This window comes from Aspergillus candidus (assembly GCF_002847045.1).
Source record: "Aspergillus candidus strain CBS 102.13 unplaced genomic scaffold BDW47scaffold_96, whole genome shotgun sequence".
Taxonomy (NCBI): domain Eukaryota; kingdom Fungi; phylum Ascomycota; class Eurotiomycetes; order Eurotiales; family Aspergillaceae; genus Aspergillus; species Aspergillus candidus.
This window is the reverse complement of record NW_020194101.1, coordinates 1-15,633: the sequence shown is the minus strand read 5'-3', so window position 1 is coordinate 15,633 and position 15,633 is coordinate 1. Positions and strand designations below refer to the sequence as shown.

The 15,633-nt window shown below is 52.4% G+C and overlaps 9 protein-coding genes across 9 annotated transcripts; 6 read left to right on the top strand and 3 right to left on the bottom strand.

The window, feature by feature from the left end:
• Positions 1–309: 309 nt before the first annotated feature.
• On the top strand, positions 310–2,756 carry BDW47DRAFT_121305 (uncharacterized protein; the record flags this gene model as incomplete). The annotated part of the gene is made up of 4 exons (XM_024815607.1): positions 310–496; positions 549–790; positions 857–1,120; positions 1,626–2,756. The coding sequence occupies 4 exons, from the start codon at positions 310–312 to the stop codon at positions 2,754–2,756; spliced, it is 1,824 nt and encodes a 607-aa protein (XP_024667348.1).
• Positions 2,757–3,435: 679 nt separating this feature from the next.
• Positions 3,436–5,648, top strand: BDW47DRAFT_135234 (putative longevity-assurance protein (LAC1)). Its single transcript, XM_024818281.1, has 4 exons — positions 3,436–3,847; positions 4,019–4,329; positions 4,390–4,677; positions 4,730–5,648. The coding sequence occupies exons 1-4, from the start codon at positions 3,718–3,720 to the stop codon at positions 5,321–5,323; spliced, it is 1,323 nt and encodes a 440-aa protein (XP_024667347.1). The 5' UTR covers positions 3,436–3,717; the 3' UTR covers positions 5,324–5,648.
• BDW47DRAFT_114128 (uncharacterized protein) lies at positions 5,213–6,108 on the top strand. Its single transcript, XM_024814589.1, has one exon. The coding sequence runs from the start codon at positions 5,898–5,900 to the stop codon at positions 6,099–6,101; it is 204 nt and encodes a 67-aa protein (XP_024667346.1). The 5' UTR covers positions 5,213–5,897; the 3' UTR covers positions 6,102–6,108.
• Positions 6,109–6,438: 330 nt separating this feature from the next.
• Positions 6,439–8,773, bottom strand: BDW47DRAFT_96110 (uncharacterized protein). Its single transcript, XM_024820315.1, has 4 exons — positions 7,913–8,773; positions 7,512–7,798; positions 7,338–7,462; positions 6,439–7,277 (listed from the first exon to the last, which is right to left on the bottom strand). Exons 1-4 carry the CDS (start codon positions 8,559–8,561, stop codon positions 6,446–6,448), a joined length of 1,893 nt encoding a protein of 630 aa, XP_024667345.1. The 5' UTR covers positions 8,562–8,773; the 3' UTR covers positions 6,439–6,445.
• Positions 8,774–9,094: 321 nt separating this feature from the next.
• BDW47DRAFT_135230 (DNA repair protein RAD10) lies at positions 9,095–10,128 on the bottom strand (the record flags this gene model as incomplete). The annotated part of the gene is made up of 1 exon (XM_024818280.1): positions 9,095–10,128. One exon carries the CDS (start codon positions 10,126–10,128, stop codon positions 9,151–9,153), a length of 978 nt encoding a protein of 325 aa, XP_024667344.1. The 3' UTR covers positions 9,095–9,150.
• Positions 10,129–10,362: 234 nt separating this feature from the next.
• BDW47DRAFT_114124 (mRNA-binding ribosome biosynthesis protein NOP4) lies at positions 10,363–12,673 on the top strand. Its single transcript, XM_024814588.1, has one exon. It carries the CDS (start codon positions 10,382–10,384, stop codon positions 12,566–12,568), a length of 2,187 nt encoding a protein of 728 aa, XP_024667343.1. The 5' UTR covers positions 10,363–10,381; the 3' UTR covers positions 12,569–12,673.
• A 31-nt stretch (positions 12,674–12,704) lies between these two features.
• Positions 12,705–13,653, bottom strand: BDW47DRAFT_114123 (putative progesterone binding protein). The gene is made up of 3 exons (XM_024814587.1): positions 13,297–13,653; positions 13,107–13,202; positions 12,705–13,042 (listed from the first exon to the last, which is right to left on the bottom strand). Exons 1-3 carry the CDS (start codon positions 13,403–13,405, stop codon positions 12,864–12,866), a joined length of 384 nt encoding a protein of 127 aa, XP_024667342.1. The 5' UTR covers positions 13,406–13,653; the 3' UTR covers positions 12,705–12,863.
• Positions 13,654–13,750: 97 nt separating this feature from the next.
• On the top strand, positions 13,751–14,726 carry BDW47DRAFT_114121 (uncharacterized protein). The gene has a single exon (XM_024814586.1). It carries the CDS (start codon positions 14,018–14,020, stop codon positions 14,249–14,251), a length of 234 nt encoding a protein of 77 aa, XP_024667341.1. The 5' UTR covers positions 13,751–14,017; the 3' UTR covers positions 14,252–14,726.
• Positions 14,727–15,169: 443 nt separating this feature from the next.
• BDW47DRAFT_130019 (uncharacterized protein) lies at positions 15,170–15,511 on the top strand (the record flags this gene model as incomplete). Its single annotated transcript, XM_024817053.1, has 1 exon — positions 15,170–15,511. The coding sequence occupies one exon, from the start codon at positions 15,170–15,172 to the stop codon at positions 15,509–15,511; it is 342 nt and encodes a 113-aa protein (XP_024667340.1).
• Positions 15,512–15,633: the final 122 nt, after the last annotated feature.

The window sequence follows — 15,633 nt, the reverse complement described above, 5'->3', positions numbered from 1 at the left end:
TGGGGGGAGGGTTAATTGATAATGACCTTGGTCGCGTCCTTTCTTCGGTTGTCTTTCTATGGACTTTGTTCTTTCTTCATTATCCTGGCTGGCCTTGTTTCTCGCTTTCTTTTCTTCACCGGCTCCTTCTTTCCTTGTGTGCATTGATATTGTGGTTTTCGCTGCAGGCCAGCCTTAGCACTTTCTCTCGTTTGCTTTCCGTGTCTTGACCGGGCAGTCATTCTACTACCACACACATTTCTCGATCATCGTTGATCAAAATACCTTCATCCGTACTCGAATCCGAGTTTTATATAGCTTGCGCTCACAATGGGCTCCCTGAAAGAATCTCTGGCTGGTCCAGGGTTTATAATCCTCAACGCGATCCGCGTTCTCAACATCATCGCCTTACTGGATATCATCGCTGCCAGTGTGGTGATGCTCATCAAGATTTCGATGCTGAGCAGTTTTTTCTTCTTCGAGGCCGTTTCTCATGTCATTGCTGCCGGTATCAGCAGTAAGTACTAGTCTCTTTTGCCCACCTGTCGCGCACATCGCTAACTAGACAGTATTTCTCATCGTCTCGGAACTCCCCTTCTTCCGTGGCTACTTTGACCGGAACTGGCAGCTCCTCGGCCAGGATTCCGGGTTTATTACCCTCGCGCTGGCGATGCTCATGCTTGGGGTTGGTGTCTTGGGCGACCTCAATACAAAGGCAACCAGCCAGGAGTCCTTGGGTCTTGCCTTTTGGAGGATTGTCCTCTCGGCGGGGATCTTGGCTATGGTTATGAGTGTGGTGAATCTGGCGTCGGTATGTCTGCCCTCTACAATATAGTACACTACACCAGAAAGAAAGAGGGAGACTGACTGGCTACAGAGTTTTATCTTCGCAGACCGTGAACTAGGAGTCAGCGCACGCCATGTACGGGTCTACGGAGCCGTCGCGCCCCAGAAAGTGATCTCCCGGACCAGCAGCCAGCGCTCCTTTCAGCTCAGCACCAAACGTGAGGAGACGCTCCCGACGTACACGTCGTCTCCGATACGGCGGCAAAGTACACTCTCTCGATTTCCGGTGAAGATCTCGGGACCGCTGAATCCAAATGATGCGGCTTCGTCGATCTATTCCAGGGATCCCTCGGGTGTGACTGCTCCTAATCCAGCGCATCATCCTGCACTGCAGTCGGGGCATATCTGATGGACATTAGCTTAGGTGATGTACCTGAGGGGATTGGGTGGACGTGGTTAATTGGCATGAGTGTAGTTGGCGTTAGTTATGGAGAGAAAATTAGCGAAGATACCTTTTCCTTTTTATTGATGTTTGTTTAATTATTGTTTTTTGTTTCTATACCATCTTGATTCAGTCACAGTTTGATGCATTGGTTGAATGTCATAGCAATGAGATATACTTCTGCGGGGTATCATTGGCTAGATCGATCTTGGCGGGCTCTCTACCTAGGGGACTCCGTACTCCGTAGTCCCTGGCGTTAAGGAAACCTTCCAAGTAGACAACTATTCTGTAAGCTTCATTCTTCTCACAGGTCCCGACAGAAAAATGGCGGAGTCGGGGATCTCGTTCCAGACGTATGTTTTTCATATCCCCCTCATTGTATCCTCTTCCCTATCTCACTAACAACTACAGCATCAAGTCGCTCTTGATCTTCTTCGCGCCCGTCATCATCCCTCGCCTTCTGAACTTCTACCGAACCGCCCGAGTCCTCATCACCCAACGCCCCCCACCTCGACCACTCCCCACCAAAGCATCCCAAGCCCTCAATGTCCTCTTCTTCGCCATCGCCCTCTTCCTGGCTCTCAGCCTACCATGGAACCCGCACGCGCCGGAATCCAACATCTTCGCCCTGACGCGATCGCGCATCAACACCCCGACCGACGTCCTCTTCAGCCGTCTGACGCGCCACCGCGCCGGCAACACCCTCACCGCCGCAGATGAACTCCTCCGCAGCAAGCTCATCTCGCTGGGCGCACGCAAGGCCTACCTCCGATACGGACCGGACACCCTCACGGGGTGCCAATTCTGCTCGCTCGACAACCTCCACACCCACCTCCTCTACTACCTCCCCTTCAACACGCTCATCCCGCACCTCTTCCACATGGCCGTCATCGGGCTGGCGACGTCCGCCCCACTCGCCGGCCGACACGCCGCCCGGTGGCGCAACAAGTTCACGCTGGCGGGGCTCGCCCTCGCAGCGATCGACCTTTACATCGTGGCAACGTACGACCCCATCCAGTCGGGGTCGGCGGCCGTGCGCGCGGGCATGCGCACGCCGACGAGCCTGTACGACCGCATCACGTTGCTGCGGCCACTGGCGTTCGCCATCTTCGACGCGGCGTGTGCGGCGGTCATCTACCTGACGGCGACGAACCGGTTCTTCTTCACGCCGCCGTCGCAGGCGGACGCAGTCGACCAGCTGGTGTCGCAGGCGCTGTCGGCGACGGGGGATGCCCGCGCCAAGCTACATGCGAGCAGCGTGACGCGCAATGCGGTGGTGCGGGACAAACAGCTGAAGGAGCGGGACGACGCTTACTGGCGGACGGTGGTGGCGATGAGCGGGAGTGGAGTGGGGGAGGGGGATGGGGAAGGCAGTGGGAGTGGGAATGGGGAGGGCCAGACGGTGGTGCCGACCAGTATTTGGGAAGAAGAAGAAGTGGTGCGGGCCATGTCGCGGGCGATGAGTGGACACGGCGGAGTGGACTTGGCCCAACTGGGGGTCAATGCGGCGGAATATGTAGATGGGGTGACGGGGGGGTTGGATCGATAATCCATTCTCCGTCCAGGAAGAAGTCAATAGTCAATTGACTGGTGATAGATATTGTATATTCTCCTACCATCTTGATTAGTATTATCTCGAAAGATAGTGGTGGAACGCATGATCCGATGGAAACGATAGCGGGACCAGATCCGGAGAAGATCACCAGATGGACTTTTGGATATTTTACCGAGTCGAAACCCTGATATGTGTCTGGACTGAGGACTGACTCAAGAGGACACTGTGTTGCTGAATATTGTTTCAAATGCGCCGATCTACATGGTATCTTTAGCGGTGACAGAGATACCTGGAAGTACAAAGACTTAGTATGGCAGAGCCGTGGTTGGCAAAGTACCACGTACGTAACTGCGTAACGGTGGGCCATGCTTCTTCTGGTTGAAACGAATCCAGATCCTCTCATCTCCTTTTTTTTTTTTTTTTTTCTCTCTCTCTCTTCAAGTTTATTGTACTTTCATTCTTGATACTCTCAATAGATAATAAATCTAGAAGAATAAATATATATAAATATCCATATAAATATATGATAATAATAAGAAGTAAATAATAAAAAGTAAATAAATAAAGGAAGATGTAGGTGGGAAAAGGTACCCGCACCCGCGGACCATTGTTAATCACAACAACTTCTCTTCACCTCAACCATTCTCTCTCTCTCTCTCTCTCTCTCATTCTCCTTCTTCCTCCTTCAATTCTCTCCCCAATTATTCTCTCCTCAATCTCAATCTCTCTCCTTACTCCCTTCTTATCTACTCCATACTCTCCTCCCCTCTGACCACCACCCCCCGTATCCACCGGATCCACCGTCCTTAAACTCAACCCCCTCGGTGTTTTTTTCTTCCTTCTCTATCCACCTCCCCTCCTGCGCAACAATCTCGCTGTCCCTCTTCTGGTCGGTGCTCTAGGATCCCAGTGTCCTCCTGCACACTATCAATTCCATCATCTCCCTCCTCTCATCATGGCCATCGAGACTGCGTCCCAACCGCCATCGGTGTCCGATCTCAATGCCTGCGTTTCTCCCGGCCACCGACCTCCGGTAAAAGCTCAAGAGACGACCTTTCGACAATGGGTCGTCGCCAACCAAATCGGTATGCACGTTCCCCTTCAAATGCCTGTGTGGCGGTCGAGTCGGCGTCGAGCCAATCCGCCCTTCCTGCGCGGGCTGCTGCAGGGAAACCAAACCTTTCCCCAATTCCCCCCAATAGCATCCTACCACCGAGGGATTGCCTAGGCTAATTGGTCAATGCCTTCTCGCGCAGGGATTTCCTTGACGATCCTCTCCATGCTTCTGGCCGTGCACCAGCTGTACCCGTCTCTGCGGCCCTACACCACGCCCTTCTTCCAGCTGTCATACTACCGGCCTGATCAAGGGGATTACATCCAGGGCTGGGATGATATTTACTTCGTCGCTAGCTCCGCCATCGCTTTCACGGCCATCCGCGCCATCACCATCGATTGGATCCTGCAACCGCTCGCCCGTCATGCCGGATTGAAACCCAAGGCTGCCCTTCGACTTGCCGAGCAGGGATGGCAGTGCGTCTACTATGGTTTCTTCTGGTGCTTTGGAATGGTTCGTTGGACTTGTTTTTTTCTACTCTCCCTTGGAAACGGCCTGGCTAACGCTGGTTAGTACATTTGGATGAATGCCCCCTTCTGGAAAGGGTTTGGCTCCATCTGGGCGGACTGGCCCGCGCGAGGCGTGTCCGGCAACTTGAAGTGGTATCTCTTGGTGCAGCTCGCGTTTTGGCTGCAGCAGATCTTCGTCATCAATGTTGAAGAGCGCCGCAAGGATCACTATCAGATGTTCACCCACCACATCATCACCAGCACGCTGCTCGCCTCGGCCTACATCTACAGCTTCTACAACGTGTCCGTGGTGGTGCTGTGCCTGATGGACATTGTGGACCTCATGCTGCCGGTACGTTACTATAGATGCATTTCCCTAGTGACTCCCAACTAAACCCCCGCAGACCGCCAAAATCCTCAAGTACCTCAAGTTTGAGAGAACCTGCAACATCGCGTTCGGCGTCTTCATGGTCACCTGGTTGATCTCGCGCCACATCTTCTACCCCATGCTCTGCTGGTCCATCTTCAAGGAGGTGCCCGCCCAGATGGCCTACGGCTGCTACTCGGGCAAGACCGCCGAAATGATCTCCGACAACGGATACCCCGACCAGTTCACCTACCTCTTCTACCCGTTCCTGAACCTCGACGGACCCATCTGCATGAACCGCACCATCAAGTGGATCTTCCTGGGCTTCCTTCTGGCGCTCCAGCTGCTGTCCATCATCTGGTTCACCATGGTCGTCCGCGTCGCCGTCGGCGTCCTCCGCACCGGCAACGCCGAGGACACGCGCAGCGATGACGAAGAGGACGCCGAGGACGTCCGCGACAAGGAGGGCCCCACCCCCGCAACCGCCGATACCACCAACGCCGACTGGCGCCGCGCCAACGCATCCTCCACCGCACGACCCCGGGGCCGCGGCCGTGGCCGAGTCCGCCTGGGCGAGCAGAGTGACCGCAAGGCCTTGCTGGGCCGGATCGGCTGCGACAAACCCACTTAGACCAAGATAGCCTGGAGCTTGTTCTTTCTCTCTTTTTTTTTTTCCCTTTCTGTTCTTTTTCTTTTTCATCTTCATTTCCAATCCTTCACGTCTTGTCGTTTAACGCTATCACGGATACGAGCATGGACCTTTGATGTGCGCATGTGCTGACCGACCTCTCTCCAACCGACGCAACCACGACTTTACCTCCCTTACTTACCTACTACTTACTTTATCAATTATGTTCCCAATACCACATCTGTCAGTCATAGCGTCTGTCAGCCGCCAGTTACCCACCCACATAACCACCAACTTGCTTTCCCGAAATTAAATCCGTTATTCATCTTCGTGTGCATGCGCGTCTTCGTTTTTGATTGATTGATACCATGGGCTTGGTCGGTCTTTGTTTATTCTTTTTCATTTTTTATAACTTCTTTTCTTTTCCTTTTCCTTTTCCTTCTGAAAGGAAATGAAAAAATGCGCTGCGGATTTGTTTTTCTTGTTCTTTTTCTTTTCTTTTCTTTTTTTCCATCAGTATCTGAGATCTTATATCTGATATGTATGTTATATCTGGTATTATCTCGCTTTGCACGAAATGTGGATGGATGCACGGGTTACGTCTTTAAGAACCACGACAACTAAACTACAGTCACAGTCAAACAGTTTGTCTATCTATCTATCTATTTATACCTGCTTTGCTTATATTTTTAACCTTATTTTCGTCTTGATTTTCTCACTCATCAGTCATGCTTGTTATTCGTTAGATTCTACTCATAGCTTTTACCATGGGTCTTGCTGATCAAAAGCTCATCTCATCTCATCTCATCAATCAAATACCCACTTCCGTTGCTATTCTACATTCGATTTGTTCATGCCTATGTATACTACGAGCATAGTATATATATACATGCGCGCGTCCATTCATTCCTTGTGTAGATCCAACCCCGTAAATGCAGATATGAATAAAGGACTAAATAGTCGTTTCGGTGAATATGATAATGGATTAACGCAATAGATAGATCCACCCAATTAGGTACGTAAAAACTAGAGCGTTGTTGGCGGCCGTGACAAAACTAAATAGATATCTAGAAATCAATATAGGCAGGCCTCACTGACCATAACGTATAGAGTTATATAGCACCCCTAAACTCCATCCTGATCAACTCCCAAAATATCATTCCGCAACTCATCCTCATCCCAGAAATACTCCCTCGGCATCTGATTCCTCACCCGCCGGGCGGCCAGCGCCTCCGCGTCAACGGAATCCGATCCCAGCGCGCAGTCTTGCTGCGTAGCGAGAAAGTCAATCAGCACTTGCCGGATCCGGTCCCAGATCGTGCCCTGGCGTTTCCACTCCAGACGCTTGGCGACGCGCACCATGCGGGACACGGCCCAGCATCTGTCGCCGGCGTCGCTGGGGTATCCTGCCGGGTAGCCGCCGTTGTTGAGGAAGAGCCACATGATGGAGGTGATGCTGGGGTTGCTGTAGGGGTTGAGTTTTGTGATTTCTGTGTCGAGCCAGTTGATGTAGTGGTCGAAGTTGGTGCTTTTTAGGTAGCTGTCGTAGAGGCCGATGGCGAGGAAGAAGAGGCAGGTCATGCAGGTGTATTCGTCGATGAAGCGGATGTCGCGGATGCCATGGTCGTAGTCCGGGAGCATGGTGATGATTGCGTGGAGGCGTGTCCCTGGGCTGAAGCATTTGATGCGAGAGGAGGAGTCAGCGACGATGCTGCCGTGGTGGTTTAGGACCGCTCGCTCTAGGACTTCGAGATGGCGGAAGAATCGGAGAAAGTCCTCGCAGGCCCGGAATTGGTCGTAGGTTTCTGCGTCTTCTATGGATGTGGGGTAGTGGGGATCTGCGAGGTGGAGTTCTGAAGTCAAAAAGTCGAGTGAGGCTGGTGGCATGTCTGGAATGCTCCCCGTCCACGGCAGAGAGCCGCCAACGATCGCTTTTGGGGCGCAGCTGAAATCCACCCTAGGAAAATGGTGAGCATACATTATGCATAGGTAGTAACGTTCTATCCATGGAACATACCAGTATAGAACCTTTTCCAGGAAAGGGCAGGACGCTCGCATGCCGCGCATCCCCCCACGATGCCTGAGCATCGAGGCTAGCCCCCTGAAGTGCATTCGCTCGATCGAGGCGTCCCTGGACCATTTCTCTTTGCTATCAACTACGAGTCCCGACCATCTGTGGGGATCAGCTTACCTCGATGACTGCCATGGTGGCTACCGCATAGATAGTCCCGTCGCATTGTCCCACTGAATCTGCCTGAATGCGCTCATTCATCAGTCGCAGCGCCCGCATTTTGTGCGTCAGACTCTGAACCGACTCTGTTTTGCCTTCGACACCCGCGCGATGCTTGGACGCAATAGCAAGCATCGCCTGGAACGGGAGATCGTCGTGGAGTGCGAATTGCCGAAAGATCTCCATCATCGGGTTGTTTGGCAGCGAGTCGACAAACTTGTACATCATGGATGGGTATGTCACCACAACTCAACAATAGTAAGCTCGCAGTCAACTATACAGTATGTCTGGAATGAACTCGAAGGCGCATGCACTTCATCACCAACGAGAGCGATGCCAAGCCAGTAGGAGTCCAGACTTACAGTGTTGGATGAGCTGGTGATCGGCGTAACAAACAGGGATCGGATAGGATCCAAAGGGATCCTGTGTACCACCTCCACCGAGACCTATCTGAGGCTTGGGACATTCTGGACCAGCCTTTGAGGGTGGAGAAGGATCTCCGCGTTTGGCACTATGCAATTTCGGTATTGGCATCCGAGACGGAACCTTTCCCTTTCCCGCAGGATGGCGCCGTTGTTCAACCGAGAATTTCGTGTCAGATGGTGAGAAATTACCATCGTCGATGTCTACTGTTGTCGAAGGTGTTTCCGATACAAATCCATCAAGGGGCTTGCGGGAGGTCCAGCCACCGACGGGGAGACGCGAGGTCTCTAAGCGAGCGATGCTATCAATCCGTCGCTGATGCATATACTGACGCATGGCATGACGCCGGACCTGGCGCCGAGATTCATTATCGGTGACCAAGACAAATTCGAAGTTCTTGGACTGGGAGGCTTGCGGGCTCGTCCGGGGCGGCTGGCTCCTGGACGGCCCTAGTGGTGGGCGTGCACGATTACGGGCGTTCTGCTGCGTGTGGGACGAATCCTCGAAGAGACTAGCATCGGGCAAGTTGTGCGTGTTCCCGTCGGACTCAAGATTGGGTCCGACATTTTTGTCACCCTCCTCCCCCATCCTTTCATAGTCCGGCCTTAGCCGGGGTAAAGTCAACTCTAATTAGCTGCAGGATGCAGGGCCATTAGGGTCAGGCCCTAAGGTGGAAATCGTTCATTACACGAAGGCGATCGCGGACCAGATCAAGATAGTGTGGTCGCGACCGAGATCGCTGGCGCATCTTGTGAAGGAGTTGACGTTGGAATCCACTCCAATGCTTGTCGTCAGCCCGATTTCCCTTTTGAGTTGTCGCCCCACCCACACGTCAGGTGATCGGCATGGGGTTGATTGCCTGAATCCAATCAGATGGTCGGTGCGCTGCATAAGGCAACCATTTCCAACAACAGCAATTATCAGTCGGTTCATCCACTGCAGGTGTACAATGGTCCTTTGATGGATGGATGTCTCGTGGGTGTGCAGCAAGAAAAGGAGATCCCAACGGAGAATTCCCTTGCCATCCACTATTATGTATCTTCCTCCCCTCGTGTCTCCGCGTAAAACCAGTAGTCATCATGGTAGAATAAATCCGGGGGTTATCTAGCGGATGGACAGAGCCTTCGGTGGTAGTGCATCGATACAGGCCTCAATTCCATTCTACTGGCGAGCCAGCTCAGCCGTCATTCCCTCGAAGCCTTGCTAGTGCGGCCATGATGTCCTCGCTCATGCCTTCCGCTTCACCACTCGCACCGGCTTGGGAGCTCTCATTGTCCTTCCTCTGGCCCTCTTCATCTGTTTTATCCGCAGAAGTCGACCCGACTCCACGATCTGCGACCGGCTCTGAAGCAGGAAAGCTACTTTCCCCTGGAGGCACACTGTGGCCTCCCATATCCCGTCCAGGGGCCACTTTCTTCTTCGCCGCTTCCGTCCGGAAATCTTCTCGTACTGCGTTTGACCACTGCCGCACCTTCTTCTCCCCCCAACCAGGGACCGAGCTGATCTGTTCCGGCTGCGCGTTGACCGCATTCTGCAGGCTCCCGAACGTCGAGATGAGGCTCGCCGCGTCCGACTTGTTGATACTCCTAGGGGTCGTGACGAACTCAACAAGGGACTCTTTGTACGACTGAGCCTGCTGGGATCGAATGGCCGTCGGCTGGGAGTTCTCCGACGACTTGAATAGCTCTAGATAATGCGCAGCTTCGGGGGCAGACCAGCAGAGGACCAGCGTGAGATTATTGATAATAGACGTCTTGGAGAGTTCCTTCAAGCTATCTTCATGATTTGGAATGTCTACCATAACCAACATGACGCGGAGTAAGTATTTTCCTCCCAGCAGGCGGATCCGCGAGTAGATATACTCGGGATGTAAGCGATGATATTTCAGCGATAGGAACAGCGCGCAAGTCGTAGTTCCGATCACGTAGTCCGCCGGGATGTCCGCGTATTCCCAGGGTAGGAGCTTCACATGGCTGAGAATAGGATTGCCCTTCTGTCTGGTCGAAACCAAGATCGCAGACGGCCCACTTCTACTTGTGATCGCCTGCGGCTTGGGCTGCTGCACCTTGGCCGGCGGTGGTCGCGAAGGAATGGAGCGTGAGGGGGAGGCTTCACCCGCTGTTGGGGTGGCATTGTCGCCTTGATTATGTGCCATTGTCTCCAAAGGCACAGGTAGTTTAATACGTAGCAATGGGTGATAATACCCACAGTAACACTCCGTACATCTGTTGCATTGCAATAGCATCATAGTCAGTCTGCCAATGGCCGGGCAATATCCCATCTCTCACCGCCCAGACCCACTCCGCTCCAAACATGGGCGCCAGGAAATTTTCTGCCGCTGATTTTGCTAAAATCCGCAGACGATAGAAAAAAAAGTTAAATAAAACAAGGAATAGTCACTTTTCACAATGGCAGAAAGTGACACTCTTAACAACAACACAAGCCTTCCCCAAGGCGAAGACATCATGGATTCCTCAAAGGACACAACCACTCAGGAGAAAGCAGTCTCGACGCAGCCCAAAAGAACCCTCTTCGTCAGATCGCTTCCCGCCTCCGCGACGACAGAGAGCTTAACAGAGCACTTCTCGCAATCCTACGTGATTAAACACGCCGTCGCCGTCTGCGATCGCGAAACGAAGCAGTCGAAGGGATATGGATTCGTGACGTTCGCCGACGTGGAGGACGCGAAAGCCGCGTTGGAAGAGCTAAACGGGTCTACCATGGACGGGAAAAAAATCAGAGTCGACTACGCCCAGCCGCGCGACCGGACGATCAGCGAAACGGACGGCAAGAGTGCACCGTCCTCTGCGGCGCTTGAACTCAAGAAACAGAGGGAGGACAAGAGAACAGGTGTTCCGCCTAAGTTGATTGTGCGAAATCTTCCGTGGAGCATCAAGGAAGCGGATGATCTGGCGGTTCACTTCCGCAGTTTCGGCAAGATCAAGTGGATTAACTTGCCAAAGAAGGGGGGCAAGCTTGCTGGTTTTGCGTTCGTGGTTTTGCGAGGAAAGAAGAACGCCGAGAAGGCGCTCCAGGCAGTTAACGGGAAGGAAGTCGATGGAAGAACCTTGGCTGTCGATTGGGCAGTTGAGAAGGAAGTCTGGGAGGAGACACAAAAGGACGGTGAAGATGCGGCTGAAAAGGACGGTGACGACGTCAAGTCCGACGATGTGGAGATGGCAGACGGTGATAAGGAGGACGAAGCGGACTCGGACGAAGAGTCAGCTGGCGAAGGGGAGGACTCGGACGACGCCGACGAAGGCGATCTCGACGATCTCGAGTCGCTGAACGAAATCAAAGAAGGTGGTGGGGACGAAGAGGATCAGGAAGACGAGCGAAACGCCTCCACCATCTTCCTCCGCAACCTGCCTTTCACATGCACGGACGAGTCACTCTACGAACACTTTAGCCAGTTCGGCCCCCTCAGATACGCGCGCATCGTGGTCGACCACGAAACCGAGCGTCCCCGCGGCACCGGCTTCGTCTGCTTTTGGAAAACCGAAGATTCCGCGGCGTGCGTGAGGGACGCCCCGAAACAGCAGGATCCCCAGGCCGCAGAGAAGGAGAAGGGAAAGAAACCCGGCAGCGCACTGAAACACTCCGTCCTGCAGAACGAAAACGCCGACCCCAGCGGACTGTACACGATGGACGGCCGCGTATTGCAAGTCAGCCGCGCGGTGAGCAAAACACGCGCAACTCAGCTCGAAGACGAAGGCGCGTCCAAACGATTCGCCCGCGACACCGACAAGCGCCGCCTTTACCTCCTGTCAGAGGGTACCATGTCGGGCGACGCTGCTCGTTCGCAGAAGCTTCCGCCGAGCGAGATCAAGATGAGAGAGGATAGCTCCAAGCAGCGGCAGAACCTGATCAAGCGGAACCCGTCTCTCCATCTGAGTTTGACTCGTCTCTCGGTCCGCAACCTCCCGCGTCACATCACCTCGAAGGATCTGAAACAGCTTGCTCGACAGGCTATCCCCGGGTTTGCTGAGGATGCCAAGGCCGGTCTACGTCAGGCGCTGTCCAAGGCGGAGCTGCAGCGCCACGCGGGCGAAATGAAGGCGGCAGAGACCTTGCGAAGAAGTAAGGGTCTGGGTGTGGTCCGTCAGGCTAAGATCGTCTACGAAGGCCGTGACGGCAGCAAGATCGCCGAGGGCAGTGGAGCCGGGAGAAGTCGAGGCTACGGTTTCGTGGAATACTATACCCATCGACATGCGTTGATGGGTCTCCGGTGGCTCAACGGCCACGCTGTCGACGTTCCGGCGACCAATACGGAGGACGGCAAGGATAAGAAAAAGCGCCTGATCGTTGAGTTTGCCATCGAGAACGCCAACGTGGTCAAGCGCCGCAATGAGATGCAGGAGAGATCGCGCGCGCCCAGGAAGGAGAAACAGGACGGCGACGATAAGCCGAACCGGAAGGACTCGAGGAACAGGGGACCTCCCGGCCAGAAGCCTTCTGGGCAGAAGCGGAAGCGAGCAGGAAATGGCGGCAATGGGGAGGATAACGACGGCAAGGATGACGAGGAACAAAACAAGATTGCGAAGCGCAACCGGATCATCTCCAAGAAGAGGATGCAGCGGAGATCGCGGAAGTGAGGGAAGTAATATGGGCAAAAAAAAAAAGGGTTCCCTTGTGTATAGACATTTATCTGTAATTATTCCCCTACATGTTTAGGTCAATTGAAAAAGTGCAGGATTTACGGAAAGAAACATCATTGCCGAACGAGACTAAATGGTGCCGAGCAGGAATCATAAGACATCAGGAGCCTTACTTGTGTGGGTATAGGGAGAGGGATGATGTAGTGCGATAGTAGTACACCTTCCGAACTAGATCTGCCTTGGGTCTTGTTTTGTTGCAATTGTTTTTGTAATATTCGCTGTTTTCCGTCACCTAGTAGTTCGTGGCACCTTGGACCTTTCCAACGATGTTATATCTCTTGCTAAAGAAAGTGAACCATTCGTCCAGGACGGTCTTCTCCTTGTCCTCCAGGTCATACCAATCGGGGACACAGTCTTCGGGTTTAAGGGACGAGGAGGCGAGGGCCCGCGAGGGGTCCTTTCCTGCGAACACTATAGATCAGGCATTAGCATCAGGATTCCGAGAATTTATGACATGTATAGAGCTAGGTCTTACCATGATACTGGCCAGTTGGGCTGTAGGCCGCGTTCCGGGTCACATCGAAGACAATGCCCTTGATAGCGACCAAGGTCGGACGATTGGAGTCCGTGCCTACCATACCATCATCCGTTAGTCACACATATCCTCGAATTGACTGAAGGAATGCGCTGTCTGCATGGTAATGTATATATGGCGGAGAACGCACCGTCGCACTTGGCCAATTCCTCCTTGGTGATCGGGTCATCCTTGGGGGGATTGAGCTGAACGGGCTCCTTTGGCGAAAAGCGCTTGGGCTCTTCCACGTGTCCGGTCATAATGGCGAGAATCAATGAGAAAATTGAGGTCTGAGGTAAGAATGTGTAAAGGAAAGGAGTTATTATTGTGGTGGTGACGATGGCGAAATTTCCCGGTCAGACGCGGGGCAGGCGGGGCCGTTCGGAGGTCAACCAACCTGTGTACCTAGGTACCTTAATGGGTAAATGAGTCGTCGATCGGATTTATTGTCCGTGTTATTGGCTGGAGCTTCACCTGTTTAGTACTTGGACAGTCAATCTCCCGTTCTTTGAATGTTTATTCCAGCTGTTGAAATTTACTTTCAGAGTAGATTAATTCCATGGAATTACTGGTCATTGACCGAGGTGGAATTCATCAGCCTGGTCGCGTGATCATGCACGAGATGACGTCAATCGACCTTCGCCTTTCATACGCATCAATGTCACATTCGACTTCCACCCATCCCTCTGAATGCAGAGGATGCAATGCAACGCTGGTTTCTTGAAATTCCACATCTTTTAAAGGAAAGTACCCAAATCCAGACTTAACTTTGATTCTTTCGTTTTGATCTCTCTTGAGTCGGCTTTGAATCTACCAAGTTGGTCCTCGTGTTACAGCAGCAGGAAGGCCCCTCACATCTCCTGTCCTCCGCTATGTCTTCGAGACCAGACAACCAGAGATCACTGTCGCACATGGCAGATACTATCCCCGAGGATCTTACACCTGATAATCAACAGCGTCGCAGAACCAGCTCTGTCGACTCGGACATCTCACATTACCTCCACTATGAAGACAACGATAGTTTCTTTCCACCCAGCGTCTTGGGGGAGAAACCTCCCACTTCTCGAAGCAACGATCCGAATCGACCTTTTATGGGAGAGCGGTAAGGATTAAAATGAGGGAGGACTTTAACAGTCATTGTTGCTGGACTTGTCAAGATTGTCCTGTCAATTAGAATTAGTGGTTGGTTTGGAATTATCATGATGTTCATTTTGATTGTCTATTTCCTTTTCTTTTTTGTTTTACTTGGTCTACACATGGTATCCTCACGGCCTAGGATTCAGGAATGTTACCCACTACCTACCAGTGGAACACGACATATGAAGTGGGATTCAAGTCAGCTGGACAGGGTGTGAATATTCCACTGCCTGTCTTATTGCCAAGTCTCAATCATCCCGCATCTTATAGCCTATGCCCATGGACGCAGATCCACAACTAAGCCATCATACCCTGCACTGGTGGCTGTTTTGATCCCTGGTGGGGCCCACATTGATCATTGAAAAAAGCTCTCGGGACGACGGCTGCCATAGGACCCGTTAATTCGCATCTGACATGCATCGATCCTCATCGCGGGGATCTTATCTATTGAGAGAGAATCCTTACTGCATTATGATTTGCTCTGTTCAGTCTGCCACTACTTTAGCTGGATCCGTCTCTAGTATTGTTTCCTGGTTTCCTGGTTTCCCTCTCCACATGGACAGTAACCTCCGAATCCCACTCTTTGCCTACCTAAGCTAGCGCGTCAATTTCCTCGCCTTGATCGAGATTTCTGCTGCCGTTTCTATCTAGCGCTTTTCATTTTCTACCTTAGCTTCTTGTTTTTCTTTTGCCCCCCTTGAGTCTTTTTCTTGTTTTTTTTTTTTCTGTCTATTTTTTCTGTTATCTATTTTTTCTTCTTCTTCTTTTTTCTGTCTGTCCCTTCGCAACTTCTCTGGCCTCGTCCACTACCGGTTATCCTCTGATTGCCTGCCCTCTGCATGCTATGAAGGTCTAACCCAGCCATCACTATCTTGTTCTCCCCCGCCATGGCAAACTCCGCCCCGGATATTGAGGGGTCTCCCCAGGCGTCCCTCGTCACGGCTACCCACCATGGCGACTTCACCCCCGCCGTCTATCGACCCGGGTCCAAGGATGAAAAGTCTATTGGATTCACAAAACAGGGAGCTGTGGTCGACGACGGTGAGGAATCTATCGGCGAAGATCCAACTAAGCCCGTCTATGATCATACCCGCCGTACCCTCAAGCCCAGACACATTCAGTTGATTGGAATCGGCGGAACTGTGGGCACGGCCTTGTATGTACAAATCGGTCAAACGCTACTTAAAGGTGGCCCCGGTAGTCTGTTCATTGCTTTTTCTCTCTGGTGAGTTTTCTACAATCTTCTAAGCCTTTTGCTATTCTGTTCTCCTGTTGTCTCTCATGATGGTACCGGCAATATTGAACGATCAACGTCAACAATATTTGAAAAAGAAAAAAAGAAAAAAAAAAA